This window comes from Amborella trichopoda, chromosome 5 (genome assembly GCF_054954075.1).
Source record: "Amborella trichopoda isolate Santa Cruz 75 chromosome 5, AtrichopodaSantaCruz75HAP2 v2.0, whole genome shotgun sequence".
Taxonomy (NCBI): Eukaryota; Viridiplantae; Streptophyta; class Magnoliopsida; order Amborellales; family Amborellaceae; genus Amborella; species Amborella trichopoda.
Window position 1 is genome coordinate 9,569,902 of NC_142340.1, and position 22,460 is coordinate 9,592,361.

Here is a 22,460-nt window from a genome sequence, read left to right on the forward strand (position 1 = left end):
TCTCAGTGGTAGTATTGTTGAATCCCGTGGTATGATCTTTGACTTCATTCTCACCAAAAGGTGGGGGCCCAAATCCCCACTGACTTACCACTTTTGAAAATGGGATTGGGGTCGTGGTGGTAGTATTACTTGTATCCCAACGAAAGTCTATGCTTTCGTTCTCACTTAACGTCTTAAAAAATCACTAACGATTTAGAAAATGGGTCGGAGCTCATCAAAAAATCACTAACGATTTAGAAAATGGGTTGGAGCTCATCATTCCCATTGAACTACCCAAAAAAAAACTCGTACCCTCGCCTCGAATGCTCCTACATCACCTACTGCCTAAGGCCCTAACTAAACCATACAAAGCACTTCCAAAGACTTTTCCCCCAAAACCCCTACTGCCCAACCCAAAACTTATCAATTGGTACACAACCCACACTGAAACAGCGTCCAAGAGAATAACAAAAAGAGCATGGCGGCGACAACACACAACCAACGACAAAAAAAATAAATAAAAAGATTGGTTAAAAGAGAAACGTGAGAGATAGAGAGAGAGGAAAAAGAGAAAAAGGGAGTGGTTGTATATAATTGTTGGTGATTATCTTCCTTTTGTTCACCATCTCTTTCATGTTATTAAGCTTTCCTAGCTCTTCTAGCATGAGGACATGGCATTGAATGCTCCATTTTCTTCCCAAACTTCCTCCTTGCACTTAACACAATTCTTCAAATTGTCAATTATCACATGAGTTACATTCACCTTAGTAACTTGCGTCACTATATTATTTAATAAGGAAAATATATCCATAGATCTTAATTTAGTGTATGATTTCTTAATAGACTTACAAATATAAAATGTATCTAACGGCATCAATTTTTTCATAGGCCTTTCTGCTAACCCCAAAACCCAATGAAACCCATTTAGTTACGTGTTTTTGTCTCAAACAACTCTCAACCCCTGTCTCTCTTATGATCACTACAATCCTGAAAATTTCAGCAGCAGTATTGCAAGTTGAAGAAAGGGGCATTTTGCCATTCTTGCGACCCATTGAAACTCTTATTGAATTCGTAAACAAAGAAAGAGTGAACAACAGATGAGAAAAAAGCCCAAGGTTGTTATTTATTTTGGGCTTTCAATCCACCAAAACAATTAGGACTCATTGTGAAACTTGTAGGTTTTATGTTGGCTACATAGGGCTGTGCAAGTGTTGAAGGAGAGATGATTGTTGAAGTTGCTGCAAAATTGGTGAGAAAGAGATGGTGTATGAGAGATAAAAAGGGAAATGAGAAAAATGAGAGAAAAAAGTTATGGAGAGGTAAAAAAAAGGAGAAAGAGAGCTTGTGTCATTTTGAAAGTTGTTTGAGACAGAAACATTTAACAAAATAGGTTCATAGGGTTCTCGGGGTTAGCATAAAGACTTTTAAGAAAAAAGCTGCCAATAGACATGTTTGACACTCATGGGACTATTGAAAAATCGTACCCCAAAATAAAGTTTATAGAGATATTTTTCTTATCTAATAACTTATGTACTAACTTCCCAGGTAATATAAAAAATATTGCCCCTTTCATGTCTCAATATAATTGGAGACCTTGTTCCCTTTCATATATGCTTGTACTCTTTTGTAAATTGCCCACCACTGGTTTCCTCCTCATCCAAGCAAGACCCACTAAGCTCATATGCAGTGGATACTTTGTCTCCACGTTTGCTCAAAAGGTGACTATCATGTATTGAACAAATAAAACCCATATCTAAACATAAACTTCTTAGATTTTGTTTATGGCTACATGTATTTCTAAGGTTTTGTCAAAGCCTTGTTAATTTAATGTTTGGTATTCATTATAGCTTTGTAAAGGGTAAAAGTATTGTTAATTTATTCGATGTTCATTGTAGCAAAATACCCTTGTTTAAAGGGAAATAGTTTCATGTGTATGTTCTTTAAAGGAAAATTGTTTCATGTGTCTGGACCGCATTTCCACATTTACGGATCTTAAAGTACAAAACATTTATTTTAAATATGGATGCAAATATATGGTTCATCTAAAAGTAATTGAAACTATGAGTCCAAATGTTTTTTTTATGAAAATATTATTTTTAATTTTTAAAATTTAATTATTTCTTTATATTCATGATATCCATGATAAAGATTACATGTCCATTAGGCCAAAAATCCAGCTCAAAAATAGATATTTCAGAGATGACTCGTAGACCCATAAAAACTGTGTCCATCGTCATATTGGCAATGCGCATGGATTAGAGGTTTTGACGGAAGGTTATAGAAATGGAGCAAAGCTTACTAATGGGCTAAAGAAGTGTCAGAGAAAAGCTTACTGTGCATAAAAACACACGAGAGAGAGAAGAATGGAAGGTGGTTTTGTTGCAGGGGAGAGAGGAGGCGGGGGTGGGCGCTATAGCCTGCAACCTAGGGTTTCCATGGACGAAGATATTCTCTTCTGTATCGACGTAGACCGTGAAGCCCATTCGGAGATGAAAGCCTCTTCCTCAAAGAGCACCCAAAACCACCATCCCCCCATTACCCGTCTAGACGCCATTAAGCAATCTCTCATCCTCTTTATTCACTGCAAGCTCACCATGAACCCTAACCATCGCTTTGCATTTGCCGCTCTTTCCCACTCTGCATCTTGCGTAATGTCGATTTTGCTGATTTTTTGTTTGTTTGTTATGATCATTTTTATTTTTTATTATTTTAGCATCAGTTTTGCTGAACTTGGGTTTCTTTGTTGCTATTATGTTTTTGTATGAGCGAAAATTTGGCTAGTTAGTTGTTTGTAAAGATTAGAGACATACCAATTTGACTTTCCGTTGCCAAGAGTTTCCCTTTGGTTTATAATGTGCGTTTGAATTGTTTTGCGCTTGTTCTGCTGTGTTTGTTGATCAAAGTGTTAAAACCTGACACACAATCTGTTACAAATGCGCATTTCGGATGTTTTGCCTTCAGTCTGTTTGATTAGTTGATGAAATTGGATTTATCAATGAAAATTGGTAGTCACCCAATCCTTTAGAAATGTGGATTTTGGTGTGTTTTCCTCTTTTCTGATGGATTTATTGATGAAAATTGTTAAATTTGAACATCCAATGTTGTAGAAATGCGCATCTCTGTTTCTTTGATCTGATTTGTTCTATTTGATGGTGAACAGGGCTAGATTTCAGACACCTGTTAGTTGCCCAAAATCTGTCCTCTCAGAATTTTTCATTCAGTTTTGCCGTAATTGTGTTGCGGTGATATTGGCTAAATATTAGATGCTGAAGTCATTTTATGTGCTCAAGATCCATTTCTTTTCTTTTTATGTTCTCTTCTCTTCTTGTTCGATCATCATTGCCATCATCATCATCCAAGCCTTATCCTACCAATTTGGGTTAGCTATATGATTCCTGTTTGCCGTTTTGTCCTATAAAGGGTCATACCCTCAAAAAGCCTAGAAGTCACCATATCTTTTTTCACTACTTCCATCCATGTCCTTTTGGGGTTTCCCCTTGCCCTTTTAGAGCCATTCACTTAAACCAAATTGCAACCCATGGCCATCTCACCCAAGTTTACTTTCTCTCATCTTATCACCTATTGAAGCCACACCTAGGTTCCCTTGAATGTTCTCTTCTTATTTGATGATTTCTCTAAATTATTTTTTGTTAATGTTAATAAGAACTTTCTATTGGTTGGTTTTATTGATTGGTAGATTCGAAAGGAGTTCAGTGGAGATGTTGATGCAGCAATGGCTTCAATAAGCTCACTTACAGCCGATTCATTGTATATTCGTGCTGATCTTACACAGCTCTTTAAAATGGCAGCCCATGAGGCGAAGAGGAGCCGTTCCCAATCACGAATTCTTAGGGTGGTGAGTTTAATTTGATTCTCCTTTTCTGGCCTTTATGACTTTTTTCTCTTTTTTTTGGTTTTAATTTGGGAAATAGCCTCCAATGAGCCTTTGATTGTTTGCATGTTTGTCATGTTCTAAGTAATAGATGGGGTCTAAATGTCACTGTAGAAGTGTAGGCTAGGTGCTTTGTGTAATGGTTTTATTTCACGTTCAAATGGAATGATATTCTAAAGCATCTAGAAACAATTTGTCATCTAGGTCACTGTTTTAGATTTCCTCTCTTCCTTTGTCTTTTGATATTTTCATGTGAAAAGAGGAAATTGATGATTTCTTTGATGTCTGTTAATTGCTTTAGATTTTCTTTGGAAAAATAGTGAGCTTGTGTAGTGTTGCATTTTCACTATATCTGTGAGTGCTTGTGAGTTCTTCTTGCTGCTATCTTGAATTTTAGTTGTTCTTTTGTTTACCGGGTATTTAATATGAGTGGTTTTCATTGTGCTCATTTTCAAGGTTAAGTGCACTAGGCAAATTGAATTCTGAAAAAAGAGAGGTTGCTTTTTTTTATGTAAGGAACTGTCAATCAGGAGTATTGTTATCGCATAAGAATAAAACAGCTATATGTCTACAAGTGCCATGCTGCTGTAGCTTGAGGCTTTGGTTTTTTATTGCTGCTACAGGATTGGTTTTTTATTGCTGCTACAGGATTGGGCTATGCGATGTTTTGGTAGCTTCGTTAATTTGTTACCGGAAGCTTTAAAATAGTTGATATGTGTTGCACACCAGCATTCTTAAGACACTCGTTAGACATAACTAGGTTGTGGCTGTATATGGGCCACCGTATTTTGGATGGTTCCCTTGAACTGTCCTAGTGTTGAACACTTAGTTGCTATTTTTCAAGTATTACAATCTTGAAAAGGTTAAAGCATTTGGAAAATCTAAGAGAAAATGAACACAATGGATCTCAAAATTGAAACTCAGCGAGGGGTAGGGACATTAAGGTTATAATCCATCCAAAAAAGTGGTTCTAAAACATGGCCAAATTAGATCAATTACGAAATCTAATGATTGTTACTACTGTGAATTTTATCGTGTCTGTTATTGTTTAAATGAAGTGAAAAAGCAGTTATGGTATACACACACACAATTGGGTGTGTGTACACGTTTCTTTATCAAGACCAATGCATGATCTCTATTAATGTGTTAGCATTGTCATTTGACTTAGGTGATGACCCAATGTCAATTCCCATTATAGACACTTGGAACTTCAACCTTTTTTAATTCTTTGCACGAAATTTTGGAAAACTCACCATGTTTTTCTGAGTTAATCGCTTAACTTATTGATGCAGGCTTAAGGGCTCTATCACTTGTTTAATTTGCTTGGTTTGGCCCTTGATCAAGTCAGCGACGTAGTTTGAGTTTTGAACACTAAATTGAAGTATTTGGAAAATAGAAAAGGGTATTCTTGGAAGAAATGATTATTTTTCTGTCTTCACCATTTCATCTAGGTGGGATAATTTCTATTCTTAATTTTCTGTTTTTGAATTCTCAAACATTATTTTGTTAACCTTAAAAAGCCTAAAAGTTTTACATCCCCAGCCTTTAAAAAAAATTCAAATTATGTGGACGGCATAAAAAGATTTTTCAGAATCAATATTGTCTCTGCTCGTTTCATTATGGCCCTTTCTCCACTCTGATTTGCCACTTAATGCTGCCATTATAGAATTCTAAACACTTGGAATATGCAAAATACATGCTGGGACCTTGTAAAAAATTTGAAAGATTTCAAAAATTTAGAGTGTATTTTTGTAAGGAAAATGGGATTTGCATCCTCATCAAACAAATCCTCTGATTTTGGGAAGTATATTACAAAATTTTGCATTTCACTTTTCATACCATATGTATATAGATTTAACATAGTCTAAGTGGGGTATTTTGGGAACAGAATCTGACACATGCCCTTCGGGGCCCACTTTAATATTATAGTATTGATATAATCTATATGTTTCGTCCCCATTTGGACATCTTGATAGCCATATCCCAGACTTATCTTCACCGGCCTTTATGGTAGCAATCATTAAAATAGCCACTCATTCATGGATTTAACTGCAAGAACAATATCCACCTTTTTTGCTATAGCGGTAGAAGTGTTTTTTCGTTTGTTGCTATCATCAAGAGTCCCTATCGGTGGCATTTTGCTAATAAACATGATTTCATTCCTGGAGTTGTCCCTGTGAATAGTGGCACACCATCTATCAAGGTTCAGCTACATTTCTAGGTCTAAAAAAGTGAGACGGCCCTATGGGGCCTTCATATCTTCATCCGGTCTCGGATATTCTTAATCTTGTATGGGCAACAAAGTTTTGCATGCAAAAAAGAGTGCGTCTTTGCTCATTTTGATGTTTATAGATTTGGAATTCGTTCAAGATTAAGGATAGTGAAATAGAATCCCACAATGTGGTTAGCGTTGAATTCTATTTGGTATTTTTCCTTTTTTATAAATTTTCTCCTTTTAATCTAAATAACTCAATAGCTTGATATTACAGGGATTTGGAGTTGTGAGCATGTTTATATCTTGTGTTGATATAGATGTATCATACTTTCTTGTTAGTTATATATTTTGTCTTCAATGGAATCAAGTGTGTACTTCTTGTGCCCACCTATGGTGGAGACATAAATATGTATAGGGATAACATAAGCAGGTAAGAAGATTAACACTGCGAATTGATCATAATGGATGATCCACCTAAGAATGTAAGTACAAAGTAGATTTATGGAATATTCCTCTGTCGATTACCTGTGAGTCTCTTCAATTCCAGCCTTGGTTACAGCCACAATCAAATGGCTAATGAAACAATTCCAATTGGATGGGTCAACAGAAAAGCAGAGATTCCACATAGTGAATTGGCCAAAAGTGTGCATGTCAAAGAGCAAGGTAGGGCTGGCATTCAGAATAATAAAGTAATGAACCAGGAACTGTTAACCAAATGGTGGTGGAGGTGTGGAATGGAACCCGTCCACCTATGGAAGAGGGCTGAATTGAGCAATTATGGTGCAGGTTAGTATGCTAGACTAGTGAAAGAACATCACAGAGACTTTCATTAGTGCTAGACTATTGAAAGAACATCAATGCTTGTCGGTGTGCTTTCATCAACAATATAAATAGAATAGTGCAAGTGTGTAATGGCAGTCTAACTTGTTTTAGACAAATCATTGGGGCTGCTTCCACTCATTGTTGCGTACGTAGAGCTTTTTAACCTAGCTATCATACAAAATTTAACTGTGAAAGACATTTTGGAAGGTTCTAGCTCATAGGCTATATGGACTCCTATATGTGTCATGAATAAGCACAACTCTTAAAAAGATAGAACATGATATGTAGAATTTCTTCTAATAGGCTAGAGGTAAAGATGCTTTGATATGGGGATAGGAAGGGGCAGTTTTTAGTTGAGTCTATATGTAAAGTATAAAAAATAAGTAATTTAAACTTTGTGGCTCATAAGGTATGGACCAGTGTTTAAAAATTCGGCAATCCGATCCTGATCAGGAATCATCCTGACCGTTTTGGATCCCATAATATATCGAGACGGTCCACCCCTGAACCGGTCAGTTCGAACTGGGATGTACCGGTTATGACATCATGGAACCGGTTCTGACGTCATGAAAACATCGCATTTTTCTTTTAGTTTTTGAAACATATTTTTTTTATTTGAGATATTTTGAAGTCTATTTTTTTTAATACATAGGCCCCGCAAGCATTAATTAGCCCTACTGCACACTGAGCTTGCGTCCCGCTCAACCAAGAGCAATTAAAGCTATAGGCCCTAAGCCTTTTATAGAACTTGATTCTCCTTAAAATGGTCTATGTGGGACAATTCTTCTACTTCCTACTTTATACGTGCAAAGGGAGAGAGTAAAAAAGCAAGGATCATAGTCATTGCTTTTGAAGGATGGGCCCAGGCCCACACCCCTTCCCCTTCTCCTATGATTTTGTTATTTTTTGGGGTTAATGACCATACACAAAGCCCTAGACTTGACTGGCCAACCTAGTAAGTCAACTTGGTATTTTTGGACCTGACATTTGGCCCTAAGTCAAAAATATTAATAACGTTAAAAAAAGGGAGAGAGTTTAAGCAATTGCTTATCAAAATAAAATCACAATAGTTCAAGGCTTAAACTTTAAGCAATTTGAGCCTTAAAACAATGCGTGCAAAGAGAGAGATATACTAGCAATAATTTAAGCAATTTGAGCCCTAAAACAAATCATTAAAAAAAAATACTAGTCGTTGGGATATTTTAAGAGGAAAAAATAACACTTGTTCGTACCACTTCAGAATCTATTTTCAAGTTGCATCAATTATCCCACATTGCAAGTATGAATTTAATTATTTATTTTCTTAATTTTATTGAAATATGATTGCAAATTTATGTTTCTAAATTCTATATTTTTGTCGACACTAATTATTACACATTAGATTTATTTATTTGTGAGCGTCATACACTTGTTTTTTGAATCACGTTTATTAAAATAAATGTTTGATGTGACACTAATTTCACTTTATATGGGAAATTATTTTTTTTAATCTTATAATATGGAACCGTTCGCTAATATTTTTAAATTATTTTGATGCAATATTATAAAACTATATTATAATTAATAATTATACATATATCTAAACAAGGAAACGTCTCAATATTCACATATTTTTGCAAATAATGAACATACATTATATACACCCCCAATTGTTTTTAAAAAAAACTCAAAAAACACTATTTTTAGAGATTAGTGATTTTTTGAATTTGTTTTGGGTCGAATCTTGTCGATTTGGCCGATTCTCAGATCTGACATGTCGATCCACTCGACACGGTTTTTGGGGAGGCCGATTCGGGTCACCGATCCGTTTTTTTAAAACCTTGGACAAAATGAAATTTACAATGCAACTCATGAAAATAAAATGAAATTCTAGAATAAGATCCAGGTAGCTGAAAATTTGTTATTGTAAATTGTTTCAATTCCTTTTTTTAGATTGAAGTCTATAAAGTTTTGATTTTGTTTTGTGATTTTAGAATCATTTTAGATATGTTGGTTGGATTTGTAATTCTCTATTTGAATCAGGAGCAATAATCACAAATTTTCCTTTTTTCAGTCGTCAGAAAATCATATTTGGGTCGTCAATTGTCTTTTAATGGAACACTTAGTATAAGAGGGAAAAAAAATTAAATAGGAGAATGTGCACCTTATCCTATCATTTCTATCTTATTTTGTGTATCTTTAATTAAGGCACTGTTATTCTAAGGTCATGTGTAGTTCTACTCAATGATTTTTTTTGATTTTTTCAAAGGGATAAAATTCACTATTTTTTTATTTTTATTTTTCCTTTGTCATTTTATTTATTCATTTGTAGAAAAATTATTGGCTTGTAGTTTATTTTGATCGACCATGATTTGTTGTAGGGCTCAAACATGCCAACCCTTCCTTTCTCTCTCTTTGCGCACAGTTTTTTAGGGCTCAAAGTTTTGATGGGCAATTGCTTAAACACTCTCTCTCTTTGCGCGCATAAAGGAAGAAGTGGGAGAATTGTCCCACATCGACCAATTTAATGAGTGTGAAGCTCCATAAAGGGTTTAAGGCCCATGCCTTTTATTGCTCATGCTTGAGCGGGGTGCATGCTTAGCGTGCAATTGGGGCCAATTCTTGCTTGTGGGGGCCGTTTATTAATATTTTTTTAGACATCTCAAAATAAAAAAAATGTGTTTAAAAAATTAGAAGAAAAAATATGATGTTTCAAACATGTTCGATGAAGTTTTAGAACAGGTTCGGTGACGTCAGAACCGGTATGGACCGGTTCTGGGAGGACTTAGCCAAATCCCGATATATTGAGGGATCCGGTATGGTATTGACGATTTTTTATTCGGATCGGGCGATTCTGATCCGAATCGCTGAATTTTAAGACCTTGGTATGGACAAATCCAGATCCCCATTGGACTCAAGAATTTTCATTGTTAGCTGTATTAAACAAGGTATTGACAATGGATCATTTGAGGAAGAAGGGCTTTGCCTTCCCAAATATATGTTTGTTGTGTAAAGAGAGTGAGGAAAATGTAAGTCATCTTTTTCTACACCATCCCTTCACCTTCCATTTGGTTGTGTGCTTTGGACTTATTTGATATTATGTCGGTGATGCCTTGCACGGTTGAGGTTTAATCTTACGATATTATGCACCACCATTGCTAAAATTGGGCATTATTTTGTGGCATCTAGCCCTGTTCCCAGTTTTATAGATGTTGTGGTTGCAAAGGAACGATAGAGTATTCAGGAATAAAAGAAGTGGGCCTACAAACTTCAAGAGGAAAGCTCAAAGCCACAATCTTATATTGGGTGAAGTCAAGAAAATAATTCCGGGGTTATAAAATGTTGGATTTTGATTCTGGCTTTAAGGTGATTGTTAGGTTAAGTTTGCCGCAGGTTACCAAATTACACAAGTGCAATTTTCTCTCGGAAGGAGCGCAAAACTAAATTTTGATTGGAGCTGTAAGGGGAATCTGGGACCTGTTGCAGTGGGGGATCTTGTCAAGGAAAACATATATGGATAGATAGATGGGGGATCTCTTCAGGGAGTACATTTGTAGATAGATAAATAGATAGATAGATGGGTTGATAGACAAACAGACAAGACACACACACACACACACATATATATGTGTGTGTCTATATATATATATAATTTACCATCCAAGATAAGACCGAGAATTGAAACTAAAAGTCGTCGTGACTCGCGCTACTGAAACTGGAAGAGCCGTGAAAAAGGTACAGGGACCGTTATCTTGAAATGGCAAATTTCATTAGGACGCTATCCAATAGAACAACATCTTCATCTAACAGTACACTACGAATAAAAAATAAAGAAGAAGTAACTATAGATAATATAGAAAAGACAAATACAGAATTGGAATATCCTAAAAGTACCTATATCTGATATATATAAAAAAGGATCTTTTGAGTTTAAATCTAGTTTTGCTATTAAGACAGTAGAATAGAGTATATCTATTAATAATGAGCAGGAAAGCTTGCAACTACTTTCTGATAGGATGATACAAAGACCAATATATAAAGTTTATGAACCAAGTTCATCTGATAATGAACCAACGCCCTCCGATTTGGACTTTAACATACTTACTCTCCAGAAAGAGGAAAGATTCAAGATAGATATAGAAGGACTTAGATACGATTTCTTGTCCGAAGAAAATAAACAAATCCGAGATTGGTATTTAGTGGAATTCCCTCAAGAATTACTAGATGCCTTTCATAAAAGATTTAATAAGTTTATAAAGAAAAATAAACAGAATATAAGATTTTCGATTGGCTAAAAAATACGTTAAAAGAAAAAGAAATACCAATACCAGACTTCAGTATTAATACTATTGAAAACCAGTACCAAACTTTCTATACCAATGAAGGGGAAGAAATACATAGTATTCATCCCCTTGAAAAAAGCCTTCAGATAAAAGGGGCACTAAAGGAAAAACCTGAAACTAGAGCCTCACCTTATAAAATTATTCCCAAAGAAAATGAACATAACACCCATAAAATAGATGTTATACCCCACATAATTGAACAAAACAACTATACTAATCTTTGTCCACAAACTATTGGGAAACAAACCACTAGGATTGAAAATATAATAAGTAAACCCTATAATATACTTAAAGACAAGGCAGTATGTACAGATAAGAAAAAGGCTGTGTTATTTAAAACACCTCCAGAACTAAGTAAAGAACAATTTAGCCTAGACGGTATAAAAAAGAAGGAAGACAATAAGGAATTAATAGATGAGTTGGTACAAAAACTGGCTAAGCTAAGTATAAAAGGGAAAGGTGTAGTAACCGAACCAGAGGCTATGCTATGGTTCTACAGGAAGAAGACATAACCAATAATGAAATCCAGGAGATGGAAGAAGCCTTTAAAACGGAAAGTCCTGAAATCAATAGACTAGATTACGGTAAAAAGTTTAGACCAACCTCTCAAACTAGAATGTACTACCCAAGACCAACACCCGTAGATATTCAGTTTGAAGAAGACCTAATCATTAGTACCGTATCATATTCAGGAACAATAGTCAATTGGAATATAGATGGTATGTCTGACCATCAAATACTTGATGCAATGAAATATATGACCATGTAACCACAACATGTAAGATAGGTGGGAACCATGATCAAGAGATAGCTAAAGCGATCATCTGTGGTTTTACTGGATGGTTAAGAGGATGGTGGGATTTTTATATGGAGGAAAATAAGAACAATGAGATACTGACTGCTACAAGACAATGGACGGTAAAAAATGACTACGGTCAAGAAATAACCAATAACGAAAGCGATGCAGTCAATACATTGATATATACAATCACACTTCACTTTGTAGGAAGCACTGCACTTTTAGATGCTAGGTCTGAAGACCTCCCGTCCAATCTTAGGTGCCCTGCATTGTCTCATTATAAATGGTATAAAGATGAATCCTCCAACATGGTATAAAGAAGAATCCTCCAAAATGGACTGAAGAGGATACTTTAGCTATCAGAAAAATAAAAATAAAAGCTAAAGAGTTACCTTGTCTTACTCTCTCAAATCCTACTGCCTTTAAGATAATAGAATGTGATGCCTCCGAAATAGGATTGGGAGGAATTCTTAAACAAGGACTGTCAATTACGGAGCATCTAGTTCGTTTTACATCTCGAGCTTGGAATCAAACGCAGCAAAATTACTCCACGGTTAAAAAAGAAATTTTAGCCATTGTCCATTGTGTTACCAAATTCCAAAGCGATTTATTAAACCAAAAGTTTCTTATTAGAACTGATTGTAAAGCTGCTAAAGATATTCTTCAAAAAGATGTAAAAAATCTTATATCCAAACAAATATTTGCAAGATGGCAAGGTATCTTATCCTCTTTCGAATTTGATATTGAAGATATTAAAGGAAATCATAATTTTTTGCCCGACTTTTTAACCTGTGAGTTTTTGCTGGGGGAACAGGAAAATAATATCAAACAAAGGGAAAGGGAAAATGGACATAGTCCCAGTAGCAGACAAAACCTTGATAAACTCTCCAATAACCCCAAATCAGTTAGTTAGGAAGCAGGCGTAGGAAATAGTTTTCTCACCTGAGGCAATATCAATATCTAATAACTCAAGAGAGAAAACGAGGTTTATAGAAACCTCCTTTATAGCTACAATAATAATAGAGGGCATTCATAAAAATAGAGATCCATATGAAATAGCTGATATCTACCTAAACAATCACCTCCATCCATGAAAACATGATAAAACCAGAGAATGGTTTGAAGCCATCTTATCAGAAACAGGATCAATTACACTGGTCCATTTTTATAGAAAAAATACTAATATCATAGCCTACTCCAAATTCCAAATACAAAAAATTATATCTTATGAGGAGTGGGGCTTAGACCCATTAAAGCCTAGAAGGCTACTAACCCGAAGGATTAAATATTAGATACTTCAGATATTCTGACTATATAGAAGCTTGGCATAATATTTTTGCTCTCCAAAATAGTAATAATCCCCATACCTGGTTCCTTCAAATAAAAATACCATTAATAGGGGAATTCCCCAACTGGTTTAAAAACTAGTTCCAACTCTGGGGATCATGAACGGAAATACTGCCCCCAAAAATACAAGCTTCCCAGAAGAAATTCATTGAATAGAATAATAATAATACACAAATAGATATACATATGTATTTCATGGCCTTATACCAGATACCTTGGATAATGAAATGGTCATATCAAATAACTGATGATTATACACATAATTGGGAATACATTCCCAAACTTGGAAGACAGATATATATAAAGTGGTGGGACGTCTATGAGAACAGAGCCCTAGATCCTGAAAATATCAAAATGAAGAAAATTCTGGTCCCATCTCCAGAAACAGAGATAAATATGTCCAGTTATATAAATAAAATGCGTCGACAGCACCCCACAGTTAGCAAGGAGGAACTTAGAAAGAAACTCTTATAGATCTTCGGTGAAGAAGAAGAAGCCATGTCCACCTCTACACAAAATGAAGAGGATTATACTCAAGAAAATGAAGGCTGTCAGCTCCAGCAACCGCGACCCAATTTCCCATAAAGCCCGAATAGATGCTTTGCTGGCGACACTAATATCTCTACTGCCAAAAGCCTTTCACTGTTACTAGATGTTGCCGACACCAATAATTTTGCCTTTGCCAGAGGTCACTAACACCTGGCAAAATCAGCCGACAAATTTTACTATTTAGCTTTTACTATTCACTCCTTTTCAACCAACTTTTCCCTATTCAGCCTACTTTTTATCCCGTCACCAACGTCTTTCGGTGCCAACACCTTTTACTGTTCATCCTACTTTATTTCATTTCACCTCTTTTAATTTTGAAGAGACAGCGGACTCCAAATAAAAACTCTGGTGTCCGCCATCTATAAAAGGGGGACGAAGGTTCATTTGAAGGCATCAGGAGTTAGAAGACCTCTTCCTCCCAAGTGCTCTCTGATCCAGAGTCTCTCTCTCTCTGCTCTCTGCTAAGGTTTTTCTCTGTTCTCCACTCAGTCTGTGCTCACATATCTCTGTGACAACTCTCTGTGCTCTCGTCTCTCTGAACTCACATCTCTTTGTGCTCACATATCTATGTGACAACTCTCTGTGCTCTCGTCTCTCTGAACTCACATCTCTCTGTGCTCACATATCTCTGTGACAACTCTCTATGCTCTCGTCTCTCTGTACTCACATATCTCTGTAACATCTCTCTGTGCTCTCATTCCTCTGCGATATCTCTCTCTAAATTCTTAGCCATACCTCCCTGATATCTTTCTTAGTCAGTGCTCTATGTTCTCAGAAATATCCTGCTGCTTATCTTCTCCGTTTTTCTCTGCAACTCTTTACAATCTGTGACCTTGTTATTCTCTTTTCTCTTTACTATTATTGTATTAGTCCTTTTCCTTTCTTTTCTACTCCTGTTTATCGGGTGGTGCATGAACCATACCGAACTTCTTTTAAGAGTGACTGTGAGGATTGGTATGTGTGATTGTAATTTGGATACTCTACCAAGTTATTGCCCTGAAGAGTGGAAAATCTTCTCTAGTTACTGCAAGTGCCTAATGTAAGTTTCCTTTGTCTAATATCTATTATGCAAATAAAGTTGATATTCTTTTTAAAGTTTAAAAATACCACTTATATAAATTGGCTTGTTATTGATGTATCTCCTCCTCTGTGTTACCTGCCTACTATTGTTTCTTATTATAAAAATTGTGTACCGATAGAATATATATATATATATATATATATATATATATATATATATATATATGGGGAATGATCTTGTGTATTTACAATACACAGGTTTAAAGTGATTTTAGCCCTACACCATTGGATTGGGCACCAATCTCGATAACCAAACTCTCTCACCTGCTAAAATTCAACGGGTAACCCTATTAAATTTTATCCTTGTACATTATCTTTGGGTTTTTCCCTTCTTTCTCTTCCGTCTCCCTCTCTCTCTTTCGTCTCCACTTCCTCCTCCGTCTTCCGTCTCCCCCTCTTTCTCTCTTTCAGCCTTCCTTTCTCTTCCTCCCCGCTGTAGAAACTCTCTTCCTTCTCTCATCCGCCTCCCCCCTGTCTGTCTCTCTCTTTGCACCTCCCTCTCTCTTCCCCCCAAAGCTCTATCAAAGTCTTGGCCATATCAGTGATAGACATCAGGTCCAGAAGAAACATAGAAAAACATGACGTTCCACCCTCCATTCCCACCCACTGTTAACATACCAGAGAGAGAGATTTTAGGTCCAAATGAGAGAGGGAATGAGAAATGGTATGAGAGACATATGTGTGAGAGAGAGAGATTTAAGTCCAAGAGAGAGATTTAAGTCCAGGAGAGAGAGGGATTTTGTTTATGAGAACAGCCATTGGAAATACAAACTTTACTGGAGTTGATCACTGTAACATATAGAAAGATACAGCTAGAACTGGCAAAAACCTCAAAACTGCTAAATACTGTAAAAAACAAAAACATGAATCAGAGAGCACAATCGTTCCGGCAATGTAACGTGCCATGTACACTCCATACCATGAATATGCAATGCATGCATGAATGCTTTACATGCAGGCACAAACATCATCATCAAACCTTAGTGCTAGTTTCTTCTGTACAACATATCAGATTTAATTTTGCTCTGCTACCGAATAAGGAAAAGTCTTCTAATTTTTCCATCTGAAACCAATGTCACCTATTTATCGGAAAAAGAAAAAACAAACAATGTCACCTGGTTCCCCATTGAGCATTCCATTTTCGGTATAGTCGTGAGGAATGTCCAGCACCATCTCCTTCATGTGCTGCATACTCAACCTTTAATTGAAGGCATTTTTACCACTTGCCCGAGAAGAACTGTTTGCTATGCCTTTGGAAGTGTTGCTTTGATTCCGCATCATGCCGATGATAATATTGGACATGTTGGTTCCATTGTTACCCATGGCCATGCCATCACCCATCATACCGGAGCTTACCCTGCCTCCGATCCCGTTATTCATCGTGGCATTTCCATTTGGGGTCTGGTTATTGTTCCGAGATTGTTGTGATGCCCCACCATTGTTATTGTTCCTCCAGGAGCTCATGAGTCACTTGCTGCTGGAAATGGTGGTTTCCTTGGGAGTTCTGAGAATGGGTTTCCGAAAGAGCACGGAGCTGAATTACCATCTCGTCGAAGTAGACTGTGGTTTAAGTTCATGGAGTTTGTCGAAGCATGTTCAGGTAGTTACTAAGAACTACAGCAGTATTCAAGCTGTTGATGGAGGGGGCACGAGCACCAATATGGTTATTTGCATGGCTGGCCAAGCCAGAATGCATGGCTGACTTTGACAGAGCTTTGGTGGGAAGAGAGAGGGAGGCGGAAAGAGAGAGACAGACAGGGGGGAGACGGAAGACAGAAGGAAGAGAGAGTTTCTACAACGGGGAGGAAGAGAGAGGGAGGTGGAAAGAGAGAAAGAGGGGGAGACGGAAGAGAAAGAGAGTGGGAGAAGGAAGAGAGAGGGAAAACCCAAAAGTAATATAAGAGGTAAAAGTGAAAATAAACAAGGTCACTTGTTGAACGAGTTAGCAGGTGAGGGAGACTTTTGATAACGAGATTGGAGCGCAATCCAACGGTGGAGGGCGAAAATCACCTTAAACCTGTGTATTGTAAATACATAGGATCATTCCCCTATATATATATAGTTTTATTTTTTTAATTTTTTGAGGAGATCCCATTCAGGCCATTCATTTTAGTAAAAAATATTTGATTGAGGCTTTTGGGGGAATTTGTTTGACCTATATAGAATGATAGATAGATAGATAGATGGATGGATGGATAGATGATCTCTTTTTTTTTTTTTTTTTTGAGGGAGGGAGGGCCAGGGCCAGGGCCCATTTATATGTAGTTCATATATGTAGTGGGTGTTTACATAAATCAGCCTAGAAAAAGGCCTCATTGTGAAATAGCAGGAGTGGACCAAACTCTGGCTTTTGCTGCTTTCAAATGGCAGAGTCAAACTGTGGCAGTTACTGGCAATAAGTGTTGTGTTTGAACAGGCCCTTAGGCATTAGGTCGTTGATTGTAATTTTGATGGCAGCTACACCATGTCCTGTGTTCAAATCCTATTCTCCTACACAATTTTGACCATGTCCTAGGTTTGCATCTCCTTTTCATGCGTTTTATAATTTTAGAAAAATAACTGCACAGACATATCTTCCCATTCCTAATTTGCTGGGTGCTGTGTCAGACACCTTAGGCATGTGTCTAAAACTGACACCCATTCTAGTCTCTAGGTAACATAGGGGACAAGGTTCTCGAAAATTACAGATTGAGGCAGCTTTTTCAGCTCCCTTGTAGCAGCCTGTTTTGCTAGTGCCCTTTATTCTCCCCAAGTCCTTTTCCTCTTTAAAAGATGATAAGAATTTGCATTTTCTTCAAGCAGACAATTGAGAAATATGATGAGAAAAATTCCCATTTTCATGAATTTCTTTTCAGGGTGTTGCATATATGACCTACCAGCGAGTAATCCCTACTGCTTGAAATTTCTTCAAGAGGAGATGCTGTAGCATACTCTTCCTTGTATAGTTTTGCTCAACTAACTCAAATTCTATTGCTCGATTTAATGTCTTCATCCAAATTCCCCAAGTCCCTTGAGGTAACTCAAATGGGACTAAGGGCCCTAGAACTGGCCTCACCCTCCCCAATACTTTGAATTCTTTAGTCCCCTTGGTGGAAAATCGTAATTGAGTGGAAGATAGTATAAATTTCAAGATCCTTATTTGCCCAAATGGACCACAGTTGCTGGGTGTGGTTTGTAATTGGCACCGTGGCTGCATCCACAAGCTTCAGAATCTTTGTGGACAAAGTCTTCTCTAGCACAGCGAGAGTTGGGTTACTTGGCTGCTCCTTAAGAGAAGCAAGCACCTATTTCCTTACACCGTACAACTACTTAAATGATAAAAAATGGATACCTTTGACATATATACACTGTCAACCAGCTCTCACTCTTGGGATTTATTCTTCCTTGTTGCCTTCTAAATGTTTTCTTGTTTGATTGTGTTCCTTATTCTTGGTTTTAGAAATTTGCAGATCACTGTTAATCAAATGAGTGGATGAAGAATAAAATGATGGGTCACATGAACGTAGATCAACACCAGATGGCAAACCATAAAGCAAATACCATGCATACATTGATTCCCTATGATGCATGGATATGGATGGGGGCACATAATATGGGAAGTGGGAATCTGACTTGGCTTTTCCCAAATTCCAGGACAGGTTCAGTTATCCTATTAGACATCATTCTTGATAATGTTTTGTATGATTTGAGGACAAGTTTCCTCTATAATACATGGGTAGGGGACAAGGTTCTCATAAATTACATCATTTATAAGTATTATAATATTAGATACACATCATCCTTGATAATGTTATGTATTAGTATTACTATGTAAACTGGGGACTCAAAATCTTGAGGAACTCCCAAGTAACAGGACTGGATGTGGCTGAACCATATCCCTACTGTATCCCGTAGCAATGCTGGTATATTATTGTATCAATGCTGGTATCTTGGGCACATAGAGGCGTCTGTGCATTGTACTTGACCCTGCCATACACACAGAGAGACATGTACAAGAGTAGTTGTTTAATATTTGAATAATCAAGTTTGCGATTGGAAATTTTGAAATGTACAAAAAGTAATAGCAGGTAAAACATATTTTTTGGTTCTTTTGGAACTTCTTTTTTTTAATATCAATGGTGGGCAAATTACTTGTTGAACATTTTTTATTGAATATGGTTAGCCAAAAAAAAGAATGTGTTTGATTGAATTGGTTAGTCCCATGACAACTCAGTGCCTATTGTGGTTTCTGCATGAGGATAAATCCTTGTTTTATGCATGTATATCTCATTGTTATGTCAGCTTCAGTTCTCATAAAACTGCTATTTCAGCTTCAATAGACAAACTGGTCATCACTTGGATCCATCAACTTCACTAGATTGGATATGCATAATAATTGTGTAGGGTAATATAGTTGTCATGCAATTGTCATAAGAATCAGATTGGATTGTGGGCTCAAAAATAACATTGTTTCACAACTCTTACCTGTCTTTGTATTTTGTTTTTGAGACATTAGGGCTACCACTGATGTTCTTGTCTGTTCATCTTTTTCTTTTTTACGTCTTTTGTTCTTGAGTCCTGTATTTGAGACATTAGGTTGCATTGTGTTCTTGTCCTTTCATGATGATTGAAGAAAGCATGCATGACACATGGAATTGACTAAGTTCCATGTTCTATCACGCTAGGAAGAACACATGGTTCCATGCTACAATACCCTGTAAAACATCCTGTTCAAATGACCCATGCTAATTTAAAACTAAGAACTTGATTTGGACCTCATTTGCTCACCCAAAAAAAAACGGTACCTCCTTTGCTTACATATATGGAACTTGAAAATATTTCTGATTCACTTATATGGTAGGATTTAAATTGAATTTACAAACTTCATCAATGTGGTTTGAAAACTCAGAACAATAAACTTGAAACTCAGTCAACTTGTCTGGGCTACACTTCATTAACAGTCAGTTTCTATGGAATTAATAATAATTTTGGACCTTATCGAGTCTATGCACGTGGTAAGTTGATACTTGAGAATAGTTCTTTAAGAGTTTATGGGACATTTTGTCTTACTTCCATTTCATTTTTGGTGTAGGGTTTTTAAGTTTTAAGGCATTTTATGCATAGCAAACTCATAATGCGATGCCAACACCGGAAGCCCTTCATAATTCCATTTGGGCACATGTATGATGTTCCCATGGATCGTGTTATATTTATCAGAAAAATGTTTTGTTAGTTGGTATGCTAAAGGGGTATCCACTATCTCTTCCAATATTGGAAGGTGGAGATTAACTGTACCCAGGTGAATGCCGTGGTGGGCCTCAATATGGTTAACTTCCTCTTCCTCAATAGAAAGGAATGTTGGATTCCCTTTCGGAGTAGCACATACCATACTTCATCATGTTAGTTGATACCTTTCCTTCCAATCAATACTTTCCTTAGATGATTTTGACTGTGCGTGTGTGTGTATCCTACACTGGCTTGTGGTGTATATACCCTCTGTTGTAATGCTCTAATGATCTCTCTCTCTCTCTCTGTGCGTGTGTGTAGATCTTGATATACTGTAGGTCATCAGTGGTACCAGAGTTCCACTGGTCTGAAAATCAGAAACTTTTTACATTTGATGCCATGTATCTTCATGAGAAGCCAAGCCGTGATAACTGCCCACAAAAGGTCTATGATGCTTTAGTGGATGCATTGGAGCGTGTGAGTGAGTACGAAGGGTACATTGTGGAGAGTGGGGTGGGCCTTGCTCGTGTCCTCTTCCGCCACATGTGTGTCTTGCTCTCTCACCCACAACAGCGGTGCTTGCAAGATGACCTCGACATCCCTAAGTCCCTCACCAAAAAGGCACCTGCCAATGCTGAAACAACTGGGAGGGAGGATGAAGGAAATCCAGCAAACAATTAGAGAGAGACCAAGGGAGAGAGGTGAGGGTTTTAAAATGTGTCTTCCTCTTGTATTGTCATAGTAAGGGGGGGGGGGGGGGGGGGGGGAAGAGAGAGAGAGAGAGAGAGAGGATCTGACAGAGTGTTGGCACGTTATGCTGTTATATAGTCATATTATGAGTTTTCTCAAGTCGAATATGTACATTCTGCAAAGTAGAAGCAGCATTAAAAAAGAGTCACTGTTTATGTTCTCTCTCTCTCTAAGTTTCTTTGTGTTTGTGCCACCCCTGTGCTATTTGTGTTCAATTTTCTTTATTAAAACAAAAATCCAAAAAGAGTCGCTGTTTGTGTTCTTTCTCACTAAGTTTCTCTGTTTTGTATTTAGCTGAGCAAGTCGACCATTCTGTGTTTCTTTCTCTATTTCCTCTAATTCTGACCTCCTGTACCCCTCTGCCCTTCTGTGATAGGAGTTATTATTATTATTATTATTATTTTGTTGAGAGGGAGAGGGAGAGGGAGAGAGATTGGTGGGGTTTCTGAAATGTGGTGTTTGTGCGCTACTGTTATTCATTGTCACCTTAGGATTTTTTCCAAATGGAAAGATGTATAATCTATAAAGACGAAAATTGGTAGAGAGAGAGAGAGAGAGAGAGAGAGAGAGAGAGAGATTCCACAAGTTTTTACTGTTTGATATTCATCGTGGAAGCTCTTCGAGAGTGAAATTTTTATAGTTTTATTGTAATTGAAAGCACAATTGATTAAGGAGCCTTTCTTGTTGACAAAGTCCTGTAAATAGCACAGTTTCTTGTCGTGGCCAAAATTAAATCTAAAGTGTAGCTGTCCATGGGTGAGGTTAATTTGAAGAGGGACAAAGCTAATAAATTAGAAAACTAAAAATAAAATTAAAGGAATGAGAGAGTATATTTCCAGGATTTGTAAGAAATCTACCTCAAGGATCTCTTTACAAGATTAAAAATCTCTTTACAAGATTAAAATAATTTGTTCTCTTTTAAAAAATAACAAAGTTATTATAAAAGGGTCATCCTCTTTTAAAAATAAATTAAAAGAACCAACGAAAATAAAATAAAAAAACCCACAAACAAATCCTATTGGATTGTTACGAGAGGATAAGCTTCAACATGTGAGGTAGGAGGGTTTGTTTTGGTCGAACATCAGATATCCGAAATATTATTTCAAACTATGATGTTGGACTATGTTTTCTATTGGGAACCAAAATGCAAGTGCATCAGCTAGTAGATAGATTAAAAAGCTTGTTTTTTAGAATTCTTTTGTGTTCAATGAGTTAGATGAGAAGTCTAGAATTATTATGGAACCCAAATATTTACACAATTCTAGACTTCTCATCAAGCTATTACTGCAGAAGTTTCTTGTCCTAGCATAGGCATTTCCTTTATCATTACAGGTGTGTGGCAGAAACTCAATGTTAGAAGGGAAGGTTTTGTGGGACCGCCTAAGATACATCAAACTCAGTATATTGAAGGCGTGGCTTTTAACTGGGGACTTTAATTCTATTCTTGATCGGAGCGAGAAGTGTGGTGGTCGCAATGAGATTAGTTCTGACTCTGCGAGT

General features: G+C 36.8%; 1 protein-coding gene across 2 annotated transcripts; it reads left to right on the forward strand.

Annotated features, from left to right (window-relative positions):
• The first annotated feature begins 2,264 nt into the window (after nucleotides 1-2,264).
• LOC18443690 (BRISC/BRCA1-A complex protein) lies at nucleotides 2,265-21,120 on the forward strand. Of its 2 annotated transcripts, XR_016055885.1 has the most exons (4): nucleotides 2,265-2,627; nucleotides 3,677-3,835; nucleotides 20,077-20,383; nucleotides 20,532-21,120. XR_016055885.1 is itself a non-coding variant. In XM_006853872.4 (3 exons), exons 1-3 carry the CDS (start codon nucleotides 2,343-2,345, stop codon nucleotides 20,889-20,891), a joined length of 804 nt encoding a protein of 267 aa, XP_006853934.1. In that variant the 5' UTR covers nucleotides 2,265-2,342; the 3' UTR covers nucleotides 20,892-21,120. The 2 variants fall into 2 exon arrangements, 1 of the variants encoding a protein (XP_006853934.1); XM_006853872.4 differs by lacking the exon at nucleotides 20,077-20,383.
• Nucleotides 21,121-22,460: the final 1,340 nt, after the last annotated feature.

What these genes read in the sequence shown, in the direction of transcription:
- LOC18443690 (XM_006853872.4), top strand. Translation starts at nt 2,343, where the DNA reads ATGGAAGGTGGTTTTGTTGCAGGGGAGAGAGGAGGCGGGGGTGGGCGC. An exon ending in TTTCCCACTCTGCATCTTGC is followed by an intron (nt 2,628 to 3,676) that starts GTAATGTCGATT and finishes ATTGATTGGTAG; the next exon opens with ATTCGAAAGGAGTTCAGTGG. An exon ending in AATCACGAATTCTTAGGGTG is followed by an intron (nt 3,836 to 20,531) that starts GTGAGTTTAATT and finishes GCGTGTGTGTAG; the next exon opens with ATCTTGATATACTGTAGGTC.